We start from the raw sequence: 22,426 nt of genomic DNA on the forward strand, positions 1-22,426 counted from the left end.
TTTGTTTTTGAATTTATTGTGCAATGGTGGGTTGCAGTATACTAGGCTACAATAGCCGAAGCGAACGTAAAGTAGACGGAATAACATTTCACAAGTTAGTACCTCTGCTTGAGCGAGAGGGACTGAGGGGGCCACGCTAGTTGCATATCTGGACGATATCTCGACATATCTGTGGTATCAGGCTCAGAACATGTACAACTTGGTACAAATGCAAGTATGTACCTAATCTGTGGCACTGATTTGAGATTTCCGCTATCTGCAGCTGCGTAGTGAGCTATACATACTCTTTGGCTGTGTTCCACCGACGAAAAAAAGCTGTATTCGGTTTCGTTCGGACTTCCGCAGATTTTCGTGTTTTATGAAACCGAATTCTCGAATAGATTTAATACTAATTTGTCAAGAAAAATGTATAAGTTGTAGTTTTTATGAGTCTATTAATATCAGATGTGATTAAAGTAATGATTTCCTTCAAATAAAGTTAACTTTTATTGTTTCCGAGCTAAGCTAAGAAGGAAGGTGAGGCCAATCTGAATCATGTTAGCCTCATCCGCTGTCGAAATTTATAACAACTGCTACAGCTTTCTTCCGTTTGTAGAATGGAGAACAATTTAAGCCGCAGTGGAAGTCGCTCGAGCTCCGCTTGCGAGTTGGAAAAGGACCTAAGCGATTTGGAAATCATGAAAACTAGAACGAATCGACGTAACCTACTGGTTCGGTCTCAACCAGCACGAAAAGCAAAACGAATCAGGTTTTTTCGAAATGGTGATAAATTTTATTCAGGAGTCATAATTCCAGTCTTGCCAGAGAGATACAGGTAAGGACTGAAGATGTAGCATTGTATTACCTTTATAACCATCTTGTATACCGATTACCGCCTACTTCACTTTCACTTTCCTATTTGAAACCTACCTATTTGATTCTTTTGTGTTGCAAACTGTGTACCTACTTAATTTAGCAAATTCCTGGCATCCAAAAAATAGCTAATTATTTGCAAACATGATTATGTTCTTACTTTATTATGTCTTTTAAGAATAAATTCACACCAGTTTCACAACAGCTTGCCAATAACTGGTTGTTATATAAATTTGTATGAAATTTCAGTAAGTTTTTAAATACATAAATCATATGACTTGTTATTACAAGTATGTAAACTTATAATTGGTTAAGCTGATTACTGCTTATTAAACACATTGAATGCCCTAACAATGAGTCACAGTATAAATTGTTAGGTCAATAGCTTATTTGAATACTTTTTATATGTTCTAGGCTGGGCGGTATTGGACTTAATATTGTCATACCACCCAGCCTGTATATATACTATATTCTACTATTTCTTTGTTTTAGGTCTTTTGACAGTTTAACTGCAGATTTAACTAGGGTATTAGTTGATAACGTAACATTGCCAAGTGGTGTTAGAACAATTTATTCGCTTGATGGTAGAAAAGTAAGTAAATACTTTTTATCATAACATACTATCTTTCAAATGTAAGATCATTGGCAATTGGTAATTTGTATCAGAATTATTACAGTAAGTAGTAAGTTTGACATTTTATACTGATGGTCTTTATATTTTGGAATATATAATAATTTTTAAAAACAATAAAATTATGATGCACCTTGTACTGATTACCCTTTTAAATGAAATTTAATCTTATTATTACCTTATTATTATTATGGTAAATGGTATTGTATTTTGCCATACATAATATTGCCATTGCAAATATTGCTTAATTTTTATTTTTAGGGTTTCGAACTTCAAAAAAAAGGAAAAAAGGCAAAGGATCCTTATAGGATCACTTTGTTGTCTGTCTGTCTATCTGTCTGTTTTGTCTGTTTGTCTTTTGTGTCAGTCTAGAAAACCTATCTAGCGTACTTCTCGTTGACCTAGAATCATGAAATTTGGCAGGTAGTTAGCTCTTATAGCAAGTTAAGGAAAAAATCCGAAAACTGTGAAATTTGTGGTTGCATCACAAAAAAAATCTAATCAGTTCACAAAAAAACTAATTTACTAAATCACGTATTAGATAATACAGTCTGTCATTATCTTGCAGAAAACTTTTATTTATTGAGTTTTGCTCAAAAGTATAGAGTTTTATTTCAAAACTAGATGATGCCCGGGACTTCGTTCCCGTGGATTTAGGTTTCAAAAATCCCATGGGAACTCTTTGATTTTCCGGGATAAAAAGTAGCCTTTCCGAGTGCATGCTATCTCCGTACCAAATTTCGTCAAAATCGGTTGAACGGATATGCCGTGAAAAGCTAGCAGACAGACACACTTTCACATTTATAATATCAAGTATGGGTGGAAACGTAATATGAATAAATAAAAGCATACCTATAATGAAATAAAATTACAATTATAACATTTTCATAATATCACCTATATTATTTTCTACAATCAACAGATAGGAAAGCTTGATGATCTTGAAGATGGACAATCATATGTGTGTAGTGGTTTTGGAGAGCCTTTCAAGCGTTTAGACTATGAGGCCAGTGCAGTCACACCGCAGTCTTTCAGACTTAGTGGGCCTGAATCCCTTACTGACAGTGCCAGCCCCTCTCCTGCTAGAGCTAACAACAGGCTGTCTCGACATTTGCAGGTAAATCCTCAATCTTTGTGAATAAATAATGAGACTAGCATGTTTGTTATTAACAATAACCATTTATAGTTTTCCATAAGGGTTGTCACACAACATAGTCAAAGCAAGACTGCTGTTCTACGAAACTATTCATTCTATCGCGTACTTAGTCATTTTACATTTATTCCAGTTGGACACAAAGTTTGTTTTACAAAAGTGTAAAATGGTTGTGGACTTGGACCTGCTCAAGATCCCTAAATCTTAGGAATGATTTATGCTAACATGTGGCGGGCACGTGCTGTGCCACGTACGAGGAACATTTAAAACATCACAAATTATTTTATGTGAAGCAGTAATTGCTTCATTGTGTGGTGTCCATGCACGGACGTGCCTCGTACGTGGTACGGCTCGTGCCTGCCACGTGTTAGCATAAATCATTCCTTAGTCAGAGACTATTGCAATGCTGTATGACTATAAATGGTAATTATAATAGCATATGTCATGGTATTTATAGCAGCATTTGATTGTGTTTCAGACAAATGGTAGTAATTCTACTGGTAATGAGACGCCAAGAGTAAGCCCTGCAGGAGATAATGTTGTCCGACCACGCATAGTTACTATTATAAGGAATGGAGTGAAACCCCGCAAGGTAAATTAGTTAACCATACCATGATACAGGGTCCGTTTACATTAGACTGAATGCAGATAAGATCTGATAATTTGAATTTATTAACTCCGGAAAAGAAATAAAGGCATATTTTCTTAACTTTTTATATAAAAGCGAAACACCACTCACTCACTGACTGACTGACTGACTGACTGACTAATCATGAAATCTCAGGAACTACAAGGCTTACAAACTTGAAATCTGGAAGGTGGGTTCTTTCTAAGACGTAGGTGTCAGCTAAGAAACTGTTTTGAGAAATTCTTTCCCAAGGGGGTGAAAGGGAGGGTCGAACATTGTTATGAAAGTCCTATGTTTTTGAAGCAAGAGATGTGAAAATCGATATTTATGCTGTTAGCTTTAAATAATAAAAACCTGTATAAGTTATTTTAGAAAATACCCTCTTGAGGGTGGAAAAAGGTGGTGGATAGGGGGGGAAAGAGGAAAGTTTTAATTATTGTTATTTTAACCTGAAATTTTGAAACATAGGTTCTTTCTTGGGTGCAAGTGTAAGATAAGAAAGGATCTTACGAAAATCGCCCCTAAGGGGGAGAAATGGGGGTTGAAAGGTTATATGAAAGGCCTATGGTTTTGAAGTTAGTGACCTAAAAATCGGCATTTGGGTTACTCACTGTAAATAATAAAAATATCTATAAGTATTTTGGTTTTTTTTTAAAGAATATTAGCCATGTTAAATGACTAATATTCTCCTTTCCTCTCCAACTAAGCGTCAAGCTTGTGCTAAGAGTAGGTACGATAATAGTTCAACGGGCGGGGTTTAAACCGTCGACCTTTCGGTTTTCAGTCCACGCCTTTACCGGTTGAGCTATTGAGGCTATTAAGCTTTAAACAATAAAAATCTTTAAAAGTTATTCTGGAAATAGGGGATGAAAGCTTGTATGGCAAAGTTTTAACTTGTTAACTTGAAGTTTGGAAGGTAAGTTCTTTCTAGAGAATATACTTAGATAATGTTACAGGTTTGCAGGTTGCTGTTGAACAAACGCAACAGCCCAACTCTGGAGCACGCTTTAGCGGCAATCACTGAATGCATCAAGCTGGACACTGGCTGTGTGAGGAAAGTGTTCACACAGTCGGGCACCCCTGTTACTGCATTAAACCAATTTTTCGAAGAGGAAGATGTATTTTTCGCTTATGGAAACGAAAGGTAAATAACCAATTACTAATTTATTTAAAAGAGCACTAAGAATCTACAATTTGATATCGCAAAGTAACCATCACTTATTCCGAAATAAGCACCTTTTATTAGTCTCTTGGTTAAATAATTACGTTTTATTTTACTCTTTTTCAAAACCAAATAATGGCGTCAATCTTGCCTCGGAAGATAGAATAATTTTAAATTGCCCAATTTCATGAAAAGTTATTATTAAAAATGTATAGTTTCACTTATTAACTTTTTATTATTTTGAAGAATAGTGTTTTTAGTTTTTACCTACACTTCAAGAAATATATAATGTGTTTATGATATGTAGTTAAAAATTATTTATCATTTTTTTGTTGGCAGAGTCAATCAAGAAGACTTCGAACTCGAATTTGAAGAAAGTAAGGCTGTTTTACAATGTAGGAAAATTAAATATAACTCTGTTACTACAAATGCAAGGTAATTAGTTGATATTTATGTCATTAATAATTATCATATATATAGATAAAATCCGTCCGCGTGGATTTAGGTTCTTACCTGACTGCGAAGCCCAAAGGAGGGTTTATAAATTATCCTGTGGAAACTTGTTTTCTGGGATAAAAATTATTCTATGTCATTCCCCATGTCTTACCTATATCCATACGAAAATTCTCGTGGATCATTTTATGTTGGAGCAACTACATTTTTTTTTTTTTTTTTTTAATTTATTTATTCATAATAATTTTACAAAGTTTCCTACATATCTATCTCGCCAAACTGGTGGGCCAGTTTGTTGGCGAGGTGGCGCTCTTAATACTAAGTACATAACTTACTACTATATTTCCTTAACGCTATTCATACACCTATATCTATTCTTATAATAAAAACTGTACTACATACTAATTTAAACCTACCTACTTCACTAAAAGATAAACTAACACAATTGAGTATTCTAACAACTTACTAATAAATAACCAAAGAAAACACAAAAATACAAATAAATAATTAAGAAGCATGATAGTCAGTTAGAGAGTCCCTAAGTAAGTGTTTCTTTAACCTCTTCTTAAGGACTCCCTCACTGAGCCTATCGATATCCTCCCCAGCCCAACCGATTGCATTAAATATTTTAGGAACTAAATATGCGCTTATTCTTCTACCGTAGTAGTTATACATTTTTGGCTCTACAAATCTCACCTTCCTATTTTTCCTAACATTATCCCTCATTTTAACCTTTTTTTTAAAATTTGTTGAGAAAAAATTATTTTTTACTATTAAGTATTCTACTTTCCTGTTAACAGGTAAAATTTTCAAGTCTTTAAAAACATTGTCATATTGCCCTTTGTATTTTACATGCGACAATGCTGCAAGTTACAAATGGCAACATTAATTTAGCGACCTTAAACAACAAGCGGAAGTATATTTATGCTGAGACAACATGGTTCTGTAGAATTGGGAATGTTATGGTATGATAGTCTACCGACAATTCAATTCTGCTTCATTTTAAATTATTGTAGCAAGCAGCCCTATGACAAGCCTCAATGTTGCACTATTGATCTGGCTTATAATGGCCCTGTCAGGCGCACAACTGCGCCTCATTTGAAAGAAAAGACATCATCAAAGAAAAAACCGGACAAGTCGTGTCAGACTCGCGCACTGAAGATTAGCGTACTATAATCGTATTTTATCGACAATTTGCACGATAAATCAAAAATTATTATTCCTAAAAATAAATAAAACTCTGTTTTCAAATGTACAAGTAAAGCTTATCACTTATGACACCCCACTTGGTATAGTAATCTTACTTTGAAAGATGAAAATAGCAATATTTGTTCATGAACACATTTTAATTTTTTCTTGTGATGTAACCACAATTTCACGGTTTTCAGATTGTTCCCCTCATGTCTGCTAAGACCTACCTTCCTGCCAAATTTCATGATTCTAGGTCAAGGGGATGTACCCTATAGGTTTCTTGACAGGTAGACAGACAACAAAATGATCCTATAAGGGTTTTTCATTTTAAGGTACGGAACCCTAATAAACCATTGTTATCTGTTTAGAACGGGTCCTAAGCCCCGTATGCCAGTGAAAGCGAGCGGCGCGGCGCGCAAGAAGAGCGAAGGCGGCGCGGCCGGCGATGCAGACACTAATGGTGACGCCTCGGCTCTCGCTAACCTGCTGCCCCAACCGCTGCGCCTTAAGTACAATGTTGGCAAAATTATCGGTAAGTGTGTAGTGTGTGTGCGAGTTTGCGTGCGTGTTGTACGAGAGACCTATGATCTATTTGTGACAATGCATGTCAATCGATTGCGATTGTTAAGCAACTTCCTAAGTCATTAACTGGACGGGTATACCGACGATGCCCCAATACCAGAAAGTTTCAGGGATCTAAAGACTCTGAAAACTGAGAAAAATATAGAATAGTTTCACGAAATAACTCTGCCTTTCTATATACAATGGCGCTAGTTCCATTGAACCATCGACTCACAATGTTTGACACGTTATTAACTTATTAAAGTTATCCGTAGCTACTGTACAGAGTACTTAATTTTATAATCTTACTATAAAAGCTGAAATCCTGCACATTTTTCTAAATCGGTAGGCAGGCATTGGTCATGTCTTTTCCTCGCCAATACTCGGCTGCCAGGTATAGCAGCACTTTCCTCACTGGAACTAATTCCAGTCAGATCGCAGTCGCTTGACATGCTCACTATATCTCATATCAACAATATCGACTGCATGTGTGCCTGACTTTGGAGGTCAAAATTGAGCTTTTTTTATTTCGGCTGGTTTATTAATAACAATAATTAAGCTTTTTATTTCCGTCTTTACATTTGACAAACTTTATGTTGGTTATGTATTTTTTATTATTTATTAAAATATGTATTTCAATTAATTAAATTCCCAGGTGATGGCAACTTTGCCGTTGTTAGGATGTGCAAGGACAAAGCTACCGGAAAGGAATATGCTCTCAAAGTTATCGACAAAGCAAAGTGCAAAGGCAAAGAACACTATGTAGAAGCTGAGGTATTCTATTTACTTTTTAATATAAAATATACACGGCTACATTCTAAAAAAAATTACGGGTTAATTAAATATAAGAAATGATTATTTGTTTTAAACATGCAATCATATATTTTTTACTTTAATTTTAGTTATTAAAGTTTGTCTTGTTTTTAAAATATTAATAAATGTATGGACACATTAGTACGCTACGAATTAGGAGACGATGGAATCTGGCTGGATATTTATGGACACTATTTAATTTTTTTAATCACATACCTAAACGTCTTAGGTATCGAACTCTTTATGTACCTCTTTATAGATTTTTTATGGTTATTAAAATCATTTATGATATTAAAAATATAAATACTTTTTTCTTAAATTTAATTATGATTCTAGGTAAGAGTTATGAGAAAGCTTTGTCATCGACGCATAGTCTCCCTCATTGAAGATCAAGACAGTCCAGAATGGCTATTCCTTATCATGGAATTAGTGGGCGGTAGGTATCTTGAGAATTACATATTTTACTCCTTGATAATTTCCAAATAACATTCATAAGTAACATCTGTCATATTACTACTATACATTATTACTAATATGAGAATGTTTTCGTGTGCGTAATCCCAGCAAAATAATGTTGAATTTCTGGATTTGAGTTGGATAGATTTTTAGTGCGTAACGTCGTGTAATTGTGCGTGAAAGTTTTAAATTTGTGCGTCCAACCAATAAGTAGATATTCGAAAAAAACGCGTTCTGCCAAGAATACGTCATCCCAGCTACACATTTTTTTCCCAATGGACGTACGAGAAAAAAATAGGTCCATGAATTAGTGCGTTTTAAGAGGTAAATGTGCGTGCTAAAATTAAATTTGTGCGTCATAACACTTCGAAGATATTCAGTTTTTTGATGGGATGACGTTTAACCATTTCTTATATCTCTTAAACGGTTAATCGTATAGATGTGATATTTTTTACATGTGTTGCTATGAATTTGTGCGTAATGTTTGTAAAAACAGAATTTAAAAATAATTACCTTTCAGTATTTATAATTAAAATAGATAGATAGATATAGATATAGATATAATAGATAGATAGATATAAATAAAGTACAATACTATCAACTTTGGAAGGTTAGCACGATATATGACACGGTCGCTTTTTTGTGGCTATTCTAACTTTGTCGGTTTATCATTGCATTGCGCATCTTATAGGTTTTTTGATTATATCTCTATAATTTATCTGTGTATTGGGCTATATTTTTGCAGATGGATAAATGAGCTGACGCACTAATTATTGGTAGAAATTTTAATTAGCCAACTCGTAAAAAACTCGACCAATTAAATGTCGAAAAATATCGTAGTCCTGTCGTAGTAATTTTCTTCATAATTCAATAAATACTTAAAATACTCCAATAAAACTTGATAAGATACTGTGGGCCGTTATAAGGGACAAATCAACGGTAGAAGTTTATCTTAAGAGGTCATATTTAAAGTACTAGGACCTAAAAACGTTATTTTATTTTTTTATTATAAACACTGAACGGTAATTTTTTTTTAAATTCTGTTTTTACAAACATTACGCACAAATTCATAGCAACATGTGTAAAAAAAATCACATCTATACGTTTAACCGTTTAAGAGATATAAGAAATGGTTAAACGTCATCCCAGCAAAAAACTGAATATCTTCGAAGTGTTATGACGCACAAATTTAATTTTAGCACGCACATTTACCTCTTAAAACGCACTAATTCATGGACCTATTTTTTTTCTTGTACGTCCATTGGGAAAAAAATGTGTAGCTGGGATGACGTATTCCTGGCAAAACGCGTTTTTTTTCGAATATCTACTTATTGATTGGACGCACAAATTTAAAACTTTCACGCACAATTACACGACGTTACGCACTAAAAATCTATCCAACTCAAATCCAGAAATTCAACATTATTTTGCTGGGATTACGCACACAATGTTTTCAAACCTACCCAATGCAAGTCATAAAAATAAAGTTTTATAGCGAATTTGTATTGATAAGATTAATTATATTGTGTGAGTGCCATCACAAATTTTATTTAATTACAACAATATTGCATAAATAGGATATAATATTATGATAATTATCTGCGACAAATAACAGAGCTTTTTTAAATTACCTAGGAACTTGAAAATATTTTTTATCATTCTAATTTTTGAATACAAGATCGATCAAAGTGCTGTGAAAATCTGATTTGAATCTAATTTTATAAAACAAAACTCATATCTCTAATGTAGAAAAAAATACAAGATTACATTTTGTTATATTATTTTTAGGTGGCGACTTATTCGATAGTATCGCAGCTGCTTCTAAATTTTCCGAGCCCCAAGCGCGTTTGCTAATAGGTCACCTAACATCAGCTATTGCATATCTACATTCACTTTCAATCGTCCATCGAGACATCAAGCCCGAAAACCTATTGGTAAGCCCTTCACTAAACTTTAAACTCATTCAAAATCTTAACATTATCATAATAGGAGGCTTTTTCCCTTATGTTGCTATTTCCTCATTTGTAAACCCTTTGACCGATGTGTTAAAGTTTAAAATATCGGTCACCGCAAGCTCTAGGCGGCGTCGATATTACAGAGTACAGACCTATTATCTCAAACAGAGTGCCTAATTCTTTTGTAACAATCTCTAAATAGCGAATAAAAACTGTAAGCCTAGGGGTTAGGATGTCCGCAACGTCCGGACGTACGAAAAATAAATAAATATCTTGATTTTTATTTAATTATTCTCTTAATTAATGAATTCTAGCCCATAAACTACCGCTATACAAAACATCACATCATTTTATTACTACAGTCCAAGACCCTATTGTCGCACTGTTGCATTGCAACTCAATATTCAGTAATGTGTCCTTTCTGATTCTTCTATCAAGGAATCACATGCCGAAGCTGAACCAGACTGGTAGAACATACTTGATGATTAGACTATCCAAACTCCAAAAGCAGTTGTGAAAGTTTATTTGCATAAAATATAATCTTTCTGTTTCTATGGTGTCTGCAGAAAGAGAATATTATCATTTTCAAAATATAATGTTTGTATTTCAGGTGGATATTAGTCCTGATGGTAGTATACGTGGCTTAAAGCTGGCGGACTTTGGCCTAGCCGTGGAAGTATGGAGGCCGTTGCACGCAGTCTGCGGCACTCCTACATACGTCGCTCCGGAAATCCTGCTCGAAACTGGGTATGGCCTGAAGGTAAGATAAGCATAAAATAGTGTAGCGGATTCTGTTGAACACACTACTAAATTGACAAATCAATCTAGTGCTATTCTTTTTCACAGGTAGCATTATGAAAGGGATATCACTTCATTTATGATCTATTTTTCCTTAACTGACTTATATAGTAAACAAGTGGCTTCTTACTCAAAATACATAAGAGGCGCACTATACGACCTCGTTACCGCAAACTGACAATGAAATCACGATACAAATGAAAAACCTAACACCAAAAGGTCTAATTCGCGTCGCAAACGTGTTTTTCGGAGAAGGTTTCTGCGATTTGTTTCACTTATAAGTTGGAAATCTAAAATATATTTAGTTTTAAAAATTGGTTACAACTTAATTAGCTGCAATAATTTATACGACTAATAAAAATTAAATGCAAAATATGCTAATTGGAATCCAACTGCAAATCTGTCAAAAATCAGCTTGAGATTTTTTCCTGGTCAATTTGCGATCAGTCTATTACTTAGCAGATTGTAACTGCTAATTTTGATAATCATAATCATCAAACTATACTGAGCAGTACAGGTCTCCTCTCAGATAATATTTAATAATTAATTTGCTAAGAGATATTAACATTCGGCGAATGTGAATTTGGTTAAAACTAGAATTGTTGTCCACAGATAGACGTATGGGCAGCAGGTGTGATACTATACATCCTGCTCTGTGGATTCCCTCCATTCTCGTCCCCCGACGGCGACCAGGAGAAGCTGTTCGACGCGATCCTATCCGCGCGGCTGGAGTTCCCCGCGCCGCACTGGGAGCGCGTGTCGGCGGGCGCCATCGACCTCATCGCGAATATGCTCCGGCCGCAGCCAAAACTGCGCTTCGACGCCGAGGATGTGCTCGATCATATGTGGATGTCGGTGAGCATATGCATTGCGGTTTCCCTCCATTCTCCTCCCCGACGGCGACCAGGGAGAAACTGTTTGACGCGATCCTGTCCGCGCGGCTGCAGTTGCTATTGCTAAGCTATTTCTGTACCAAATTTCGTCAAAATCTGTTTAGAGGATGAGCCGCGAAAAGCGACCGTTTATAGGCGATGTTGAAAAAGCATAGAAACAACTAAATTAAAGAAAATAATGACACTTCTATAAGTCGTAATGCAACTCTATCCAATCCAAACTGCATCATGACTCCATTACTATGTCGTAGTAGAGCGTGAAGTGGTCGTTGAAAAATTTGGTTTTGTTTCCAGGATGATTATGATGAGACCTGTGACTTCCGCACTTGGTACGACGACGACGATTCGTCATAGCCCCCGGACGGCCGCGAAGCGCCCGTGACGGAGACGTTTCAAGGCTGAACTGAACCGATCATGCGATGGAAAGGAGTCTCCTCCAAGTTGGATAGATACAGGTGTCACTTTGCGGAAGTCCTGATTAAAATATGTAATATATACAAGGAAGAGTATGCTTAATTTTCTAAAATAGACAAATCTGTATGGTACAAGGTGCAGCATGCAGTATGCACCACCCCCCCACCCACTGCTAAACATGCAGAAAACGCAAGCAATAAGTAGTAGGTGGCTTGCTTTTCTTGCATGTTTAGTAGTGGGGGAGCGAGCAGTACATAATTGCATTCTGCACGTTGTACTATAATGATTTGTTCTTTGTATCTGCCAAATGTATGACGAGGAACTGGATGAAAGTGTTCACGTTGCAGTCGCTTGCTGTCGGTGTCAAGTGCTGCAAGTTCATGTGATTTGTTCGTACAGTTCCTTGTATTTCAAATAGTACAGGAGTACATCTCCGTTCAATGTGACATCCTGCCGTGCCGTTTCCGTCACGTGCTTTATGTATCGGACTCCAGTGTTCGCTACTGTCTGCGTTTTGCGCTAACAGCTACGCAAGCCTTCATGTTAACACCAATACCAAAGTTATTCCATAATGTATGTAAGGATTACTCTATACAAGTTCCCAACTATGTAAACAACAATGGCTGCACATTTGCAGCTACAAAATAAAATATGATTATCAACCAATTTTGTTACATGAAATGAATTCATTTATGAGATAATTAATTTAAGGGCTTTTTTTTATAAAGTTTTAGTTTATGACAGTCACTTATAGTCAAATACTGAAACATTACCTTATTAGTATTTTGTTTACTTAGACAAGTCTGAGTGTGAGCATTCCAAATGCTAAGTGGCAGTTTTTAGACATTTGTTGTATGGATAAAATATTACAGATGGAATGGGCATATTATATGGAAATTTCTCTTAATAAGTAAGAGATGTATGTGCCTGTGAAAATTATAATAATTCAAAATATTATGTTTAATATATTTGTTTACATAGTTGACAATTTCTATGAAATCAAGATGTAATATAAATAAATTGAACAAAGTACTCCATGTGTGTTCAAGAAGACATCTTCACGCAAATTATAGTGGTGCAGTCATTGTTAATGCTCCAGGTTTTATACTGATGATGATATCACACTGTCTGATAGATATAAAATATAATATGTAACAATTATTATGTAAAATGGTCATTAAATGAATTTGCTTATTTATTTTCAGTACATTAATTATTTCTTTAAGAGGTTTAGCCTTAGTTAGTATTTATGTGGCTGTAAAACCAGTTTTTATTTAGTATTATTTAGATTATTTTTTTTACAATCGGTCAATAAATTTAAATGCATTTAATTTATTTTTTTGGCAAATATTTAAAAAACGATCTCTGTAATTGCGTAGTAGGTCAGTGGGCATATAATTTTTTAAGATACACACAATGTTTATTTTCGGCATAGATATAAGGAGCTTAATATATTAAATCTTTCCTAGTGGCCTACTGCAACAGGACAGAAAACCTGAAGTGAAATAAATGGCCGAAATTGAGAACTATTTGCTAAGTAATAAAATAATTGATTAACGAAATAAAATAATTGGCTTTAATTTTAAAAGCTTTGGGCTCTTCAATGGTGCATATCTTCTATTTCATAGGTAAAGGCAACTAGATTTAAAACCTTATGTTGTTAAATTTTTAAGTTAATTATTTTTTGTCACAAGTCACAACATACTTTTAAGTATCTGTTTGGACAGCAACCCTTAAGACTTTTGGCACATAATATTATAACACTACATTTTGAAAATCCTTATTCCTTTATTACCTGGCAATTACTGAAAACCTAAGAAGAAAATTTTAAATAAAAATTACGTAAAACACAGTAAAGTGTAAATGCTGTTATATTTAAGATAATATGGTGATTTATAACATATAAGTATGTTATAATAAATACTTATGAGATTGCTTTGCTGCTTTGAGATAAACAACCTACTTTTTGACTTCAATTTGGTAAAAGTTTGGTAGTTTTAAAAAGTGTGGTGAACTTTATCTTAGTGCCAAATTAAATAATTATTTCATCCAATTTTATCAAAATTTACTTTTAACTAAGCTTTTAACTTATTCTTATATACATACTAAGTTTTATGTTAATAGTGCCTTTTGTAGTTCCTTTTAATTAAATATTCATACACTTGACACCATACTGCATGTAAAGATTAACATTATTAGACTGATACACATTCCTTTAATTTTCTTAAATAGTAAAATATAATATATCCTACGCCCTATGAATTTGATATGTGCCCAAAAACCTTTGTCTTGTTTTATGCTGTATTATAATGATACTATTTAAAGATTTATTTGCTTACATAATAAATTATTTATTATAAAAATGTTTTGTTTAAATTTATTTCTTTTCATATAACTTATTTAATCATTGTAAAAATAATAGTAATATGATGACTCCTGCCAGTTTTATTATTGCTTAAGTAGGCAAAAAATCATTTTTCATTTTCATCAAACAAAACATTATTATTCTAGGTATTATTATAGGTGTATAGATATTGATTTGGAAATAAATTGTAATCAAAATATCAAATTGTTAAATAGCATAGAAATGTTTTGGAAGTTATATTTTTTGCTTTGATTAGAGGAGAGTTAGCTAAAGATCTAAAACTGTGTTATTGCACTTGGAGGCAAGTTTTTGATATTTGTATGCCATTTTAATAAAGAGAGCTTGTTCTATTTGAGATATTTATTTCATGAACTATTTAAGGACATATCCTGTGAGCAGAAATCCACTGGACCCATTCATTGTTACTTCTGGATGTGTTCTCTCAGGCAAGATCTGTAACAAATCATTTATTTCAGAATTTAGGTCTGTTAGGTCTGAAGGCCTAAGTAACTTTAATAATGTTCAGGACTAAATCCCTAGGTACATTATTGTCACTAAGAATAATGATATGTATGGACAATAATAATAATTTAAATAAAAATAACTGTTTAAACTTTAATTAGGTATTGTGATAATGTAATAATGCCAAAAGAGCAAAACTTGGTTTAAACATATACAAACCTGATAGTTCCTCATCCAATTACAAGTCAATCTTAAAGCAGCCACGTTGCTCATAGACTTCAGTGTCATATATAAGCTTTGCAGTGGTTCAGCTACACTGTAATAAATAACAAATGGTCTACCAGGCTTAACAAATGATACAAGCTCCAGAAATATATTTTGAGGATCTTCCTTACATACTATAACTAAAGAATCTACTTTATTTGTCAAGATCTCAGATGCGGCTATATTATCAAAGTGCCATTTTGGCTTTTTCTTAGACCTTTCACTCACATCACTGTCTCTATTTTTAATTACACAATCAATGATTTGGGATTCATCAATCTTAGGTACCAAAATTTCACTCGCATCAGTGGCTCCATCTTTAATTTCACAATCAATGATTTGGAATTCCTCACTCTTAGGCACTTTACTTGAATGTGGAATGCTATCAGAAGCTTTCCGCTTTAGGTTGGATTCAGTTTCTAACATTGGTTCATATTCTTGTTGAGTATGTGTGTCGCAACCTTGGTATACTTGCCTCAAGACTGAATATACATTTACAGATAGACATTTCTTGAGATGCTCAGAATCAAAATTCATAGCTAACAGGGCCTGTTTTTGTGACATATTTCCTGGGTGCATCTGAATTAATTTTCCTTTAGCCTCTGATCCCATTGTACTCAACATTGCAGCTGCAAGTAAACCATTTGAACCTGAATCATAAAGCAAATGATTTCCTTCACTACTGATGTTTGATAATGTTATTATTTGGGACAAAGTGTCTATACGAATACCTTGTACCTTACTTGGGTCCAACTTGTATAATATTTCAGTGATAATTCTCAAGTTTGGTTTTAATATTTGAATATATTCAAAATATTTTTTCTCCTTTTTCTTCAAATATTTCTCTTGTGAGAATTCAGTTTTATTATGAAATGTATTTGAATTAGTTATTAAAGTCTCAACAATATCCGATGCTCTCGTGGAATCACTCTTTAAATCGCTGATTTCTGTGGCTGACAATTTTTGTGATTGACCATCGTCATAAATGTTTCTGTTATCGGCTCCTGATGCTTTTAATCCTATCTCTTCTATTAGGTTCGCAGCTTCTTCTGTTAATTCTAAATCAAATTCCTTACGTCTCTTTGTGCCTCTGCTTATCATTCTAAAAGTAGAAAAGAACTTGCAACCCACTATTCCAGTTAAATTTAATGTATCTTTCCCAACGCTTACCGTAGAGTTCGCCTTGTTGAATTTATGTAATTTTTTATAATTTTGTTTTTGTATAACGATGTATTCACCTACTTGAATTGTATTACACATATTGATATTCAATAAACAAATTTGTAGATCACAAAAATTACATCAATGTTATCGCACCTGAGGATTATATTCACAGACCAATAACTTATAGGATACAGACCGCTAACTCCATAGACGATGTTTGTTTCAGTAGTAAGGGGAAGTGGGAGGCAAGGAATTTATATAACAAATTGTCATTGTAGTAGTGATTGTCTGTCTCACATTTTATTGGTTTTTACTATGAGAATCCACAGGACCATCTCTTTCTAACTTTATATAATATATAGCAATTATATGCCCGGATTGTCGTAAATTAGGGATGGCGTGACAGCAGGAAAACCGTAACTTTTTAGTGATGTCCTTTTTACAGATTTTAACGGTTTTGCTATTAATTACCGATTTTCAGTATTTATCGGTAATCCTACTAATAATTATTTAGGAATTTAGTTTCTCAAAAGAAAAATCAAACAAATTTATCAAAATATAAAAACTTTATTTAGAATAAATAATAAGCGACTCTACCACCGGTTCGGAAAGCAGATTCTATTGAGAAGAGCCGGCAAGAAACTCAATAGTTGCTCTTTTTTTGTAGTGTATTACATTATTTTAAGACTTGTATTCTATTTTAATTCTAAAGATTTTAGGTCTAAAATAGTTTTGTACCAGCTAAACAATGATGGGTTTGGATAGATATAACGCATGCTGTAGGTGCATATTTAAGTCAGCAGAAAGTGTATTGACATTATATAAGTCTTATGCAGGGTGCACATTTAATTAATTAATTATCTTTGCCATATTTAGTTGATACAAAATACATAAAATGATTTATTCGATCAATAGAAATGTCATCCTAAAAATAAGTGCAACCTCATAGTGCAACCCGCGCAACCGCCTCAACCCCTTGCACAGCTTAATCAATCTTATTATTTTTAGGTCAAAAAGGTTTTAAGGATCGTTACATTACATGAGTGTGAAAATCATACATTTGAAAACCACGCGTGTTACTTGCAACTCCGCACCACTAAAACTGTGGTTGCACCATCAAGCATATTTTTAGGATGATTGTAATTTTTTCATCCCAAAAACTCGAATTTTTAAATTATAATGATAAAGATTTATACAATACAAAATCACTGCAATAGCCAGAGCTTCAATGAGGATATCAGCTGTGTTTTAAAATATTTACGAAATTAGATGATTATGCTTCTATTATAAAATAAGAACAAAAAGTTTTTTTCCAAAAAACATATTAACTTAGAAAACTAATAAGTTTTGAAGTAGGTATTCAAAATATTACTTTAGAATTATAAGTGATTGCACAGGCGGATTGCGAGTTTTATATATATACTAGGTATTTAACATTTTACTTATGTGGTTAAGAATTTAGAAGCGCTCAATGAGGCTATAATTTAAAATATTATACTAGATAGATACATTATGAACCTGTCAGTATGCTGTATAACATATTATATTGGAGTGCAATCATCATCACATCAAAAGAAAAGTCTCGATTTACTGACTGACTCATCAACACCCAGCCCAAACACTTGGACCTAAAAAGTTGAAATTTTTGAAGCGAAATGCAATTTTCTAAATTACCACGGGATAGAGAATAAAGAGAAATAGAATTCCACCTGAGTGAAGCCATGGCGTGTCAGTTAGTCTGCGAACGGAAATGGCAAAATGATACGACTTTAATGTTGTTCAAGAGAGATAAAATAATAAAGTTAATCTTAATATATAAAAGGAAAAGGTGACTGACTGACTGACTGACTGATCTATCAACGCACAGCTCATACTACTTGACCGATCGGGCTGAAATTTTGCATGCAGATAGCTATTATGACGTAGGCATCCGCTAAGGATTTTTAAAAATTCAACCCCTAAGGGGGTAAAATAGGGGTTTGAAATTCGTGTAGTCCACGCGTACGAAGTCGCGAGCATATGCTAGTGAACATTAAAACATCAATTCAAACTTTTAACAGTGGCTTAAAACCTTAATTACTTTTGCGACGTACAGTTCTATAGCTTGCGCCTTTAGTAACTTTTGTCGCAATCAAATTTTCCATTTCCTTTCCCTTTTTTCTCGAATCAACATTATGTATTCTTCTATTGAAGTTAATACACCATTGTCTAACTTGCATTCTTATTACGAACAACCAAAAAGCTTTTAAAAAATCTGATTTATGCTCAACACAATCAAACCAAGATGTATTAATTTGTTCGAATTTGTTAATTAAATCTGAATATATGTAAACCTTACATATGTCTGGCAAAATTTTTTCAATGATAGATATACAATCCCATACCAGGGACAACAATTGATTGGATGGGTAGTACAATTTTTTGTTACTTGAATCAAATTCTTTCATTTCAATTAAAGTATGAAATGATTTAATTTCGTTAGACAATAGTGTATTTCGGCAATTTGGGCATTGCTCACAATTTAACTTTGGAAATAAATACCGACAAACTGCGCCGGCAATATAAGACAAAGCATTCGTTTGAAAAACGTTTTCAGGTGGAACACATTCTTCAATAAAATTTACGTTATGAATATCAGAACTGTAATCAACAAATCGTGTATCAAGTTTTGGTCTACTTACCAAATTACTTAGAGTACCGAGCATTTTATCACTATCGGCGGCGCAATTCGCATACAGAGATTTCCCGGTTGTAATGTTATTGATCAACAATGTTTTGAACAATGAAACAAAATTATGACAGTCCGGGTGTGTGCTAGAACCACCCTGACCTCTAATCTGAGAAAAGAAATTTTCCAGGGGATCCTGGTTTAAACGCGTCAGACTCAAAAATTTAACGCCTGAGATTATTCTAAGATCTGACCAAAGATGTTTTATAGTTTTAATGTCGTGTATAAAATTTCTTAAACACAATGGCTTACTTTCTCTTGAATCTGACGCATCGAATTTCATTGATTCTAGTTTCTTCACTGCTTCATTCCAAAAATCAAGATGAGTTGAATTTATAGATAAAGAATTACATAGGTCAGTACTGGAATAGCCGGAGGAGTTCAGGCTGCTGAATAAATTATGAATCAATAAAAGGATCTCAGCAGTGAAAAGTCCATTATCAATGTTTACAGATGGAGGACAATAACCATGTTCCAGTTGTAGTTGACGATAAGTGTTCATCTGTATTCTTAAGCTGTGGGCCACATCTCTGCTGAAGACTTGCGCAGCAAGTTTCACCTGTAATGCATAGTTATTTTTTATTAGATATGTTAATAAACTAAATCTGATAATGCTATTTAGATTTAAAGTAAACATTGTGGCTAATTCCGTTGTACACAAACTCTAAGCTAAACTAAAATGGTACGTCTAAATCTATTGCTATCCCTTTCATAATGTTGCTTGCGGAAAAGGAAAGCACTAGATTTAGACCAGTTAATTTAGTTTAGTTTAGAGATTGTGTACTAGAGAATCGGCCCCATTGGGCTTAAAATATAATTAAAGAATTTAAATGAGTGGGTTGGAAATTCATAAGGATTCAAATTTTTGTTTAAAAAATTATCTTCTATGCTCATAACTATACTATCCTCAACCTAATTATCCTAATCCTAATAATATTATAAATGTGAAAGTGTGGATGTTTGGATGTTTGTTACTCAATCACGCAAAAACAGCTGAACGGCTTTGGATGAAATTTGGAATGGAGATAGATTATACCCTGGATTAACACATAGGCTGCTTTTTATCCCGGAAAATCAAAGAGTTCCCGCGGGATTTTGAAAAATGTAAATCCACGCGGACGAAGTCGCGGGCATCACCTAGTATGCTCATAATTATCTTCGACACTATTGGGCGCCGACCCTGGTTATTGGTACTTCTTGTTTTCATGGTGTCTATGTGATCATGTGATGAGAATTTTGTAAGCTGAAACTTAAAATGGACCAACAACAGGGTCTACAACCCATAGTTTCGGAGATAGTGCTTTCAAAAACGTGATCACATAGACACCACGAAAACAAGAAGTTTTAGTACCAACAACTAAGGTCTGCGCACCGTAGTTTTATTGGATTTTTCCATGGCAAGGACATTATCACAAAGCTATTGTTACAAAGCAAAAGTTACTTGCCTTCATCTTGTCATATGAATTTGGTTTCACATGTTTGTCTGTTAATTTGGTAGACCACCCAACACCTGCCACACCATCAACAGCAAACAGCTTCTCAATGTAGTCCCACTGAGCACGCTGACTCCCGATGAGCAAGTCCTTCTTCTGAAAATTATTGCGGAAACATTTGAGTAAATGTGGGACATCATATATATGATATATTTTGTTTCCTTCGATGACATAATGTATTATATTACACCCATCGTTGCCACTTCGAAGTAAATCTTCGCGTGCATCAGCTATTAATGAGTTTATCGCAGCAACATTGGCAGAGCCTTGATCTGATACTGTTGATCTCAAAACAAATCCTGTCTTTAATATTTCCTTAGTTAGTTCTTTAATAATGTTTTTTAGAAAGAAGGTTTTAATTCCATCTCGTACAAAATAAAATGCTATAGGTAGCTTCCAAGGTAAAAATATGCCCCGTAACATAAACACTAAAACTTTGTCAGCAACATTGTTAGTGCGTTCACCACCTCCTAGATCTTCAAATCCTTCAATAACACCGGTACCACTTCAGAATGCATGGACTCATGAGGAGCAGGACTCAGTGGTTGTGAGTAATGAGTAATAGAAGTTGTTGGCTCTAAAATAGACTGCTGAATTAAATCTGGTGACTTCTGTTTCTCAGGAATCGGGATATTTGGCAAGGGGTTTACTAAATCAATAGGACTTAAATAACAGAAGCTTGCTCATTCTTACTTTGGTTGTCTGATTGTGAAGTCGATGGGATATCGACTATGTTAACATCGAAGGGTTTACCACGCTGTAAAGGGGATATCTCTAGAAATTTGTCAATTTTAAAATGTACTGGTTTAGTACCTTTTAGGGTTTTTAGTTTAGTTTTAGGGTTTTTAGAAGACTGTGTAATATGCAAATTCAGCGTGGGAATTGAATCTTTTGTCAATCTATTATTTACGATATACCGAGGTAAGAAATGGGATTCGCAAATCCTGACATTTTCTAATTGCCTAAGGGAGTACTTACGCAAATATGGACAGTTAAACAACCATGCCTTCCATCTAGTTGTGTCGGTAAAAGGTACGGCGTGTAAATGTAAGGTGCTTTTACACTTAGGTACACTACACTGCCTCATATCGGATAAAAAGGATACTAGGTAGGTATTTAGAAACACTAACAATTATTACTAAGCCTAAATTAGGTAGGCAAGTTTAAAGAGCACATCCACTATATCTCTAAATTAAAACAATCCCTTAAAAAACTGAAAATAGAAATATAAAACGAATATCCTGTTATAACTGCAGCACACTTCCAGGTTTAAACCACAAGGTTTACAACTCTCGCAATAGGAGAAAAATTAAGTTTTTTAGGTTAGGTTATAAAATCTCTCAAAACCGACATCACGTTTTTATTTTGAAATTCTATGTAATGAAAGCCGATTGGAGCTAATCACCGACCAATAATATTCGAGCAATCTTGAGAGAGTGTGCTGTATGTACATGTGCCTTTAATACTGTGTGAGTGGAGCGAGATAGTCCTGTGGATTTCGAAAGAGGAATAGAAAGTGCGAAAGAAATGGACTGATGCATCTTTTATGGCCCTCAGTTGACAGGGCCTGATTATATTATTTATTTCTGTAGGTTATATATTTGAGGTTTTGAGGTTATGTAAATAAGATCGACTGTTGTTTGATATAAAAAGTTCATATTTTACCATTTTTTTTTAACTAGTTTTACGGCTCTGGGTTCTAGCCCTTTTGAGCCTCATTATACCATTCATATGTGTGACAAGCATGACAAGGCTCTCTTGGCACTTGAACGACATTGACAGCAGGGGGGCGCTGTTGGAGAACAAAGGCTTAAAATAAGCTAAGCGGCCCCGTAAACGTAACTATGACGTCATCAAACACAAACAAAAAAAGGAAATGTTGGGCGCGAGAATGGTTAAAACAGTGAGATAATGTTCACACATGAAAATTTACTGAAAGAAATAATGGAGCTAAAATGGAACGTTTGTTTGACAAACATAGCCGTACACC

General features: G+C 34.2%; 2 protein-coding genes across 3 annotated transcripts; one reads left to right on the forward strand and one right to left on the reverse strand.

Moving 5' to 3' along the window:
- Positions 1-298: 298 nt before the first annotated feature.
- Positions 299-14,675, forward strand: LOC117997158 (serine/threonine-protein kinase GA29083). Its single transcript, XM_034985339.2, has 14 exons — positions 299-516; positions 596-814; positions 1,345-1,444; positions 2,406-2,600; positions 3,115-3,228; positions 4,221-4,408; positions 4,766-4,861; positions 6,439-6,602; positions 7,287-7,405; positions 7,781-7,880; positions 9,689-9,834; positions 10,466-10,615; positions 11,266-11,508; positions 11,841-14,675. Exons 2-14 carry the CDS (start codon positions 597-599, stop codon positions 11,898-11,900), a joined length of 1,893 nt encoding a protein of 630 aa, XP_034841230.1. The 5' UTR covers positions 299-516; position 596; the 3' UTR covers positions 11,901-14,675.
- Trmt6 (tRNA methyltransferase 6 non-catalytic subunit) lies at positions 14,657-22,102 on the reverse strand. 2 transcript variants are annotated; one of them, XM_069498361.1, is made up of 3 exons: positions 22,006-22,102; positions 15,007-16,373; positions 14,657-14,778 (listed from the first exon to the last, which is right to left on the reverse strand). In XM_069498361.1, exons 2-3 carry the CDS (start codon positions 16,309-16,311, stop codon positions 14,698-14,700), a joined length of 1,386 nt encoding a protein of 461 aa, XP_069354462.1. In that variant the 5' UTR covers positions 16,312-16,373; positions 22,006-22,102; the 3' UTR covers positions 14,657-14,697. The 2 variants fall into 2 exon arrangements, with proteins under 2 accessions (XP_069354462.1, XP_034841233.1); XM_034985342.2 differs by lacking the exon at positions 22,006-22,102 and having other exon boundaries at positions 15,007-16,153; positions 16,222-16,363.
- Between the last annotated feature and the right edge of the window lie 324 nt (positions 22,103-22,426).

This window comes from Maniola hyperantus, chromosome 4 (genome assembly GCF_902806685.2).
Source record: "Maniola hyperantus chromosome 4, iAphHyp1.2, whole genome shotgun sequence".
Taxonomy (NCBI): Eukaryota; Metazoa; Arthropoda; class Insecta; order Lepidoptera; family Nymphalidae; genus Maniola; species Maniola hyperantus.

Bases quoted from the DNA above. Each gene is read 5' to 3' on its own strand.
- Trmt6 (XM_069498361.1), bottom strand. From the start codon at position 16,311: ATGTGTAATACAATTCAAGTAGGTGAATACATCGTTATACAAAAACAA. The intron at 14,779-15,006 runs GTTTGTATATGT...GATTTGTTACAG, and splicing joins ATTGGATGAGGAACTATCAG to ATCTTGCCTGAGAGAACACA.
- LOC117997158 (XM_034985339.2), top strand. From the start codon at position 597: ATGGAGAACAATTTAAGCCGCAGTGGAAGTCGCTCGAGCTCCGCTTGC. The intron at 815-1,344 runs GTAAGGACTGAA...TCTTTGTTTTAG, and splicing joins GTCTTGCCAGAGAGATACAG to GTCTTTTGACAGTTTAACTG. The intron at 1,445-2,405 runs GTAAGTAAATAC...TACAATCAACAG, and splicing joins ATTCGCTTGATGGTAGAAAA to ATAGGAAAGCTTGATGATCT.